The sequence below is a fragment of the Gavialis gangeticus genome, unplaced genomic scaffold (assembly GCF_001723915.1).
Source record: "Gavialis gangeticus isolate Ggan-Ray unplaced genomic scaffold, GavGan_comp1, whole genome shotgun sequence".
Taxonomy (NCBI): Eukaryota; Metazoa; Chordata; order Crocodylia; family Gavialidae; genus Gavialis; species Gavialis gangeticus.
This window is the reverse complement of record NW_017729032.1, coordinates 263,217,943-263,226,170: the sequence shown is the minus strand read 5'-3', so window position 1 is coordinate 263,226,170 and position 8,228 is coordinate 263,217,943. Positions and strand designations below refer to the sequence as shown.

The window sequence follows — 8,228 nt, the reverse complement described above, 5'->3', positions numbered from 1 at the left end:
GAGTTGGGGGGGGGGGCCTATGGTGAAATTTGGGGTGGCTGCAGCCCCCTCACAGCGCTGCTCCGACCTGCCCCAAGCCCAGCCCCTTCTGAGAAGAGCCTGGCATGGCCCTCACTCCAGCTTGCCTGCCCCGTGCAGATCCAGGGGGCACACAGCCCTCTATCCCTGTACTCTCCCACGGTACACACAGCAGCAAGAGCCGCTCCCTGCTGCCCCCAGATGAGTCGCAGATCTGTCCCGTGCCTCACCCTACACCAGTTTGGCAGCACCTGCTGCCTCCCTCCCTCACTGCTGTGGCCATTGATCTTCTGGTTTAAGTCAGGGGGGTCACTAACTATATTTCTCATTTTGAGACAACTGGGGATACTTGCAGATTAACACAAAAGTGTAACTGAAGTCAATGGGAGCTAGGTTTGACCTTTGACTTCAAGTTGTTTAAAAGTAAGAGTTCTAAAAAGTTATTCACTAGACCAGAGGACTTCAACCTTTAAGAAGTATACCCCTCCTAGACTGTACCCCTGAACGAGCACGAGGGGTGGCGCGGGACAGCGGGCCAATGGGGTGGGAGGGTGCTGGTGCTGAGCAGCAGCATGTTTCCTAAGTATCTCTGCTTCTCTGTGCCACCACTGCATACCCTGTGGGGCCTTCCCAAGTACCCCCAGGAGTATGCATACCCCCAGTTCACAACCCCTGCACTAGACATTTTGAACAAAACTGGGGGACACTGTCTTGTATTTACTTTAATTTCTATGCTTCACTTTCTCCATCTACAGAAGAGGCACAATACCATCACTTTCATCCCAGGAGCACTGTGAATGAAACAAATTCATTAAATGTTTACAAAGCACATACACTGTAGTGATGAGACTTTCACAAACCTCTGTGGTAGCCCCTAATTCTGTTCAATACAGCATCTGGATTACTTTTGGCATATAAGGTCCTATGTCCAATGACAGGAAATACTGAACAACAGTGAAACTCATCTAACCTATGCAAAGGGGCACAGACCCTATGGAAAAAAAGACATGTATGTGCTCCTATAGATAAAAGTGGCCTGCATACAAAATATACATAAGAGGGACTGAATTAACGTAGCCCTGGACATTCTTCATTCTTGTTTGAACACAACTTTCCCCACTTAATGTTCTATTAACAATGTCTTGCCCAGTCTATGAAGAGAAAGGACCTAATATTCAATTTAAAATGCTGCTATAGAGAATACTTTGATTAGGACAAGAGACAAAGATTTTTTGGGAACATTATCTTTATTGGACCAACTGTGTAGCTGGGATAAAGTTAGACAAGCTCTTGGCCATCACAGTGCCTTTCCTCAGGTTGATTTACAACCACATTTAAGAAATTTTACAGTGATGCAACCAGTAAGATGTCAAGTTTTCGTACACAAAATATGTACTCTGTTTTCAAGTCACAAATTGCAGGAACAGTCAGTAAATGAATGGATACCATATATGGCTGCCTCCTCAATACCCATATACATCTGAAAGTACGTCCTTCCCCTCCCCTCCCCACCACACACCTCAATTTTGAAATATCTTGGGGAGTGCAGCCACTTCTACTAGGAAATAAGCCAAAGAATCATTCAAACCGAGTTAAATGTCGGGCATGCAAGAGACACTATATGCTAAAGCAAATAGCAATCTATGATCACTAAGTTTGAAAGATGTAGGATATTTGTTGACTTCGCATGTTTCACTGTTACACATATTGACACTTATTCTAAACTGCACTTTTTAACCAGAGAACAAAGGAGAACTCAAAACTAGGATACAGGACTGAACAGTGAGGTTTAACATACCTGCTGTGTCGGCGATTTGGGTGTTGTCTTCCTGTTCTGTAACTTTTTCTCAATTCCTTTATGCAATCTGATATATCCACCCTCACTAACAGAACGCTGACGAAGTTTGCTTTTGTATGTATCATCTTGGTTTGAGACCATATTCTCAGGGTGAGGAGCTGGACTGTCTGGGGCTTTACATGGTCGGCCACGTTTTGGTTTAAGTATGTCCAGGGAGTCTTCTGACACAATTTCTACATTTGCTTCACTGCTCTCATTTTGACCAGCCCCATTTTCTGCCTGAGAGGGTATATCCCCGCCTTCCACAGCTGAGGGCTCAGACTGCATGACAGACACAATGTCATTTGGAATGCGCTCTTCCATTTCTAGTTTTATAGCATTTGCAGTAGTTTCACACTGCCCCAGAGGCTCTGAAAGACTAGCAGTTATAGTCTCAGTAGGTTCAACGGTCTGAGAGTCAGACTGTAGTGCCACTACTTCATCTTCTCCAGTACTGGGGGAAGCTCCATTTGTAGTTGCTACTTCTTCACTATTTGACATTTCTGTAGGTAAAGGCTGTTCAGCACTGTCCATAGGCTGAATCTCAACGTCATTCTGTTGTGTTAAGTTCTGCATAGACTCTACGGTGTGAATATCTCCCTTTTGGTACACTGTGATTTGTTTCTCTTCCATCTGTTTGTGCACATTTTCACAGATTTCCAAAACCTCTGACATAAAGAGATGTCGGGCTAGCAAGGCAACATCTGCCATGCTACAAAAGTCAAAAGTTAATTCTGAGGTATAAGCAAATTCCAATAAAGGGAGAAAGCTTGACTTGCAAAAGCCTGTATGGAATGATACAAGAAAGATCAGAGGAAACCTGGAAAAAAAGGACACAAAAATCCAATCTCCACTATATTATTCTGAAGTAATCCACTGGGAACACCTGTTCATGCCTGATTTGGATGGGTCTGAACTTTAGAGTACAGAAATATTTGCCAAGTATCTGATGCTCATTAATTAACACATGATTTTAAATCAGTACCACATATGTCCAGAAGTGTTTTTCCTATGCAGGAATCAGGGTTATATTCCACTGTCCATGCTAGGCAATTCAACAGACTAGACAATTTCAAAGCAAAACCTCTGGCATTAAAACTCTTAAACTTAGGAATATTTTTAATAAGTCAAATCAAATGCTTAATCATTCTGAACACAAAAGATCTAAATTCAATAAGCCTTATGTCCCATTTCCTATGTCTATTTTTAAGCTAAAGGCTATTTACCTGAAAGATCCACTACAGCTTCATGACTTGAGACAGCTCCCTTTTCAATGAAGAGCTCCCGGAAGTATTCACTGTTGGCTGCCAAGACAGATTTGTGTGCTTTGTACTCCTCTCCTTCAATCAATAGGGTAACATCACAAAACTGATTGGAAAGCCTCTGCTGGTTCAGTTGGTTCAAGACTGACAGACAATGTTTTGGAGAAGACTGCTTCACAAGGCCTTTACTGTCAACCTATCATAAATAAATCAGCATATTTAGGTTATACCTTCCTATTCATTCAAGCTGAAGCATAGAAACTTTTTCTGTAAAGAGACAAGATCAATTTATTGGAAGACAAAAATTTAAGACGTCTTTAGTGAGCAGTTTTAATTTGTAAATTCCTCTTCCTTTTAAAGAGTGATGTTGTAGCTGTGATGGCCCAGAAATGATGTAAAAGGCAAGGATTTCTTAGGATGATCTATATGCATAGTCAGTCCAATAAAAGATATCACCCTAAGAAATCCTTTCCTTTTCCTTTTGAAGTTATACACATATACATATGCATACACAAGATGTAAACTCAAAGGAGCAGGGAAAAAACCCCCATAAAAATAATATTTAAAAAATATGTCTTTAATACACATATTGACATACAGTATCATTTGAGGAGAAATAAAAATAAAGTAGAAAGAGTAAAAAAGGGAAAGACAAATACCTCTATAGCCAATTTGGTCTAATTTCTAAATGCTGCAATCTTATAGGAAAAGCTTTCTGGATACACATGCTAGTGATCTTCTACCAAGATATTTTATATAGACAACTACCTCAAGAAAAGCCATTTATAGAAGGCCAGGTCAAGACTCCTGGAGGATATGGTTGAATATGGATGCAATGTTTGCAATCATTTTTCATGAGTTCCCAGGAGTGTCAAATAGAGAAAAATTATTTTCCATCATAAATTAGGCTCAGTGGTAAGTTTCACAGTGAGTACACCAGCCTCCTGTATCCTGTATACTTGACCCATTTGCTGAAACTGAATATCCTGGCTTTACTTCACTAGTACAAGCAGTATCAATCAGAATTTGACTATGAAACAAATATCTTAATTCTTTAAATATGCAGCACTACTTACAAACACAAGCTCATGTTTGGATATTGGCTTCTTTTTCACAGGTTTTGGGGATGCAGCTGGGATTGATGCTGTGTTACTCAATTCATCATCTGTTCCATTACTGTCTTCATGAGATTTTGCATCTAATCCTAGTTCCTCCAGCATTTCAGAAGGATCTGTGAGGGATCTAGAACGATCTAGTTTTTCTTGGCATTTACTACATTCCTTAATGTAGTCTTTAACTTGTTTAAGAATACCTAAGGAAAACCAGCAATGAAAGTCTGATTAGTTTTCAGTCACTCATTTTACATTAAACAGGTGGTGCTTTACCTATGGCCCATAGGCCAGATATGGCCTGAACAGCTGTCATCCAGCCCATGGGGCTTCCCATAGGTCTGCAAATTCTGTGGTGGGAATACAATGGCAACATCAATTACTGTGACTGTTGGCAATTATCACTCCCACCATTCCCCTGCTATCAGATATATGGAATCATAGGGAGCCCCACTAACATACTGGAGCAAAGAATTAACATCTCTGATGCCACCTGTTAGCGGATACAAAAACAGCCATTGATGCAGCAGTGGCTGACCATGCTACTGCAATCGGCAAAAGAAGAGATGGCACTGTCCCATGCACTGCAGCTGCCCTGGGTGAGGAGCCCTGCAAGCCAGATGGCATGGCCCCACATGCCAGATCAGTCTGGCATGTGGGTTCTGTCTGCAGCCCAGCCATACACCACTCATCTGGCCTGCAGGACAGGATTTGGGCACTACTGCATGAAACAGCAGTGAAAGCATCTATATAATATTATACACTTACTGGAAAAGCTTTCTAGTTTTACCTGGTTCTCTCTTTCTTACTTAGGACATGACTATCATTATTATATCTCAGCTATTATACCCTAAAGTTTATTCTGGATAGAACTATTAGAAAATTATAAGGTTAAATGATCATCTCAAAAAATTGTGCATAGTATTTTACTCCAGACTTACACTTAGTTAACATTCAGTTCAAAAAGATCTCAAAGACCTTACAACTAGCACCACATAAAAAAACCCCTGCATTTGCATTCAGCCTCACTGAAGCTGATGGGACTTTAAGCCAGGTCCCTTTGGTGCACATATACATGGTACATGTATGCATGGTACATATAACTGTGCTGACTAGGATCTAAGTCATTCCCTATAGTTTGGGTCCAGGCTATTTAAGAGATCCCCATCTCTAGTACTTTAAACAGCTCAACTTGAAATTGTTTTATGGATCCCAAATGACAACCCCTTGATTTAAGAGGTCCTGGGCCTGGTAGCAAAGTGCACTCAATTTACAAGAACTTCAACACAAACTAATTTTCTTTTTGTGTACGTTGACCTTTGTGATAATTCAAAACCTAACAGTTTCAAGAAACTTGGAAAATACAGACTTTAGGCGGACTGGCAGCACTTCCAGAACATCAAATGTAGTAACACTGTCCACTTACACGTGTGAGAACAGGAAATACAGATTACAGTCAAACTCCAACCTAGTCCCACTTGAGCTGGGAACAGTGAAAATGAACTGTAAACATGGCTCACTCAGTCATTTCATAATAAGCATGCACATGAGAAACACTGAGCAAATATCCCATTTTTATGTGGTGTGCTGTGTCCCACACAATTGTAATCTGACATTAAACTCCCATAGTAACTGTTGCATTACAATAAGATCTGTTTTGATGGGAGAGGGGAGATTATAAATTCCTGGCATGAAACTGGTTTGTAATCTTAAAATCTGAATTTTCTCTTATCCATTGTTTAATACAGGTACACCCAAGCTATGCCAGTCAGTCAGTCTCAACTTTGTTAACGAAGATTTTGGGTAGCAAACTTCTATCGCTTTTGCAGAATTTGGGGGAAAGGGAGAGGATGGGGCAACCTGCAGGGGCAAAAGGGTAGGAAGGGAGTTTGCTTGGTTTAAAGGAAGAAGTCAGGGTGCATACCTTATGCTCTAACCAAATTAGAGATGCGTAAGCTGTCATGAGCCACAGCTCACTTCAAGACAAACTAGGGAAAAGACTCATGTCACTGGTCTTAGAACAACTTGTAATTTACACTCCCTCTGTGAGATTTACCTGTTTTCTTACCCCATCCCTTGGGGGTGAGAGAGGGAAAGGGTACCAACAGAGACCACCAGCCAAATGGAAAACAAAGTACGGAGAATATGAACTGTTTACTTGCTCCTTTAATATGAACCAATTCTTGAGGTTCATAGGCAAATAGGGTGCAGGGAAGGAGGAGGGTTCAGAAGTATAAGAGAACAACTTACATGGAGCTGGTGACCAAACCAGAGGATTACCTCTATGCCCGATATAAATAGTGACCTACTTAAATTGCAAATTCACATTTTCATGGATGCTGTTTTTTGCAGTTGTCTCCAGAAAAAATGGCATTGGCTGCGATTTCCCATGGAATCAACCCCTACCTTTCCCCCGCCAAATGCTTACCAGAATACAAAGAAAGCGCAGCAATCACTGCAGCCAGAGAGCAGGATTTGAGAGAGCGCTACTGAGAAGCTGAGCTGGTGACATAGACTAAGTGAGAGCACCAGTCAGGAAAGAAAATATTTCAGCGCCACCTTTTAAGAAGCTAGATGCAATGCAGCAGTGCTGCAGTCTGAAGATGAGCTAAAAGAAATCCAAAAAAAACAAAATACATTTCAGGATCATGTAACACAATTCCCTGTAGGAACCCTACATTCAGATGGTGGTAAACCATTTTGTTCATCTTGCAACTTGACTCTGAATGACTCTAAAGGAAAAAGAGCACTGATCAGCATTTAGGGTTCAAATAGCGTATAAAGCAAAAGCCTTCTGCAGGGGCTGAAGTTCATGGCACGAAATAAGCAACACTGTCCTTGATGTTTAAAAGAACCACTGAAAGCAGCTTAAACAAGAAGAGAAGCTACATTCAAGCTAGTAGAGGCATTCATGGCTACCAAAATATCTCTGAACTAGAGCAACAGTTCCCAAACTCTGACAGATTATGCACCACCAATTTCAAATGATATAACCTTAAGTACCACCCACACATTTTTGTCATATAATTATAATAAATTTGTTAATGCGTACCACTGACAGGTTGTCTGCATACCTGATGCTCTAGAGGAAAGTGATAACCTGAAATTAAGGAACTACTTGACTACTTGAACAGCCACATGTCAAATGCTGTTAGCTTCCCTTTTGTGAAAAAAGCTTCACCAGGATTATCTACCAGGAGTAATTGCTTTGCATCTTCAGTCTACAAAATTTGCATTAGCAGAATATGAATCCTTTTTGATTGTAGCAGAGGAAGCAACAGATGTCCAGGATAACTATGTTGTCTACATTTTATTTGTACCCGGGAACAGGAAAGACTGTGACCTGCCTGTCTTCTGAACAGAGCCAGTTCAACTCGTGTGTAAAGTTTTGAGTTGTAGCACAAGTTGTAGTGAAGGTTGTTGTAAGCTACAGCTCAGAATTTAACAAGAACTCAGCACTTCTTTCTGATAATGCAATGTATATGTGCAAAGCTTTCTCTGATGTGCTCCACGGAATGACGCCCAACACAATTCATGTCAACTGCAATACAGGCATTCTTTCTTCAGTAATCGACATCTGGCGTGCATGTTTTCCTGATGTGGATAGACTAGTTTCCTCTTCTAAAAAAGCATTTAAACGCTGTCTGGACCATAAGCTTCAATACAGGAAGTCTACTGCCAATCAAAGTGGGGACCTAAATGCAACAGACATTTTAATTACCCAGACATCTGCTGGGAGGAGCAGTCAGCCGGGACGGACCGCTCCAAGAGGTTTCTGGCTGAGATGCAGGACCTCCACTTGATTCAGGAGGTGCACAGTCCCACCAGAGGTGATGCCCTGTTGGACCTGGTCCTGGCCGCAGGTGACGACCTGGTAAGGGGCCTCCAGGTTCTTGACCACCTGGGCAATAGTGATCATCGCTTGCTGGAATTCGCCATCCAGCGTAGGGTGTCAAGGGCCCGCAGCAAGGCGGTAGCCCTAGACTTCAGGAGGGCCAACTT

General features: G+C 41.6%; 1 protein-coding gene across 1 annotated transcript in view; it reads right to left on the bottom strand.

Moving 5' to 3' along the window:
* Window positions 1-8,228, bottom strand: part of ZBTB11 (zinc finger and BTB domain containing 11) — a gene marked incomplete at its 5' end in the record, with an annotated part of 42,778 nt that overhangs the window by 30,437 nt on the left and 4,113 nt on the right. The window contains 3 exons of the mRNA XM_019523920.1: window positions 1,817-2,640; window positions 3,082-3,313; window positions 4,194-4,429. Coding sequence (XP_019379465.1) covers window positions 1,817-2,640; window positions 3,082-3,313; window positions 4,194-4,429 — 1,292 coding nt within the window. The remainder of the gene's footprint in view (window positions 1-1,816; window positions 2,641-3,081; window positions 3,314-4,193; window positions 4,430-8,228) is intronic.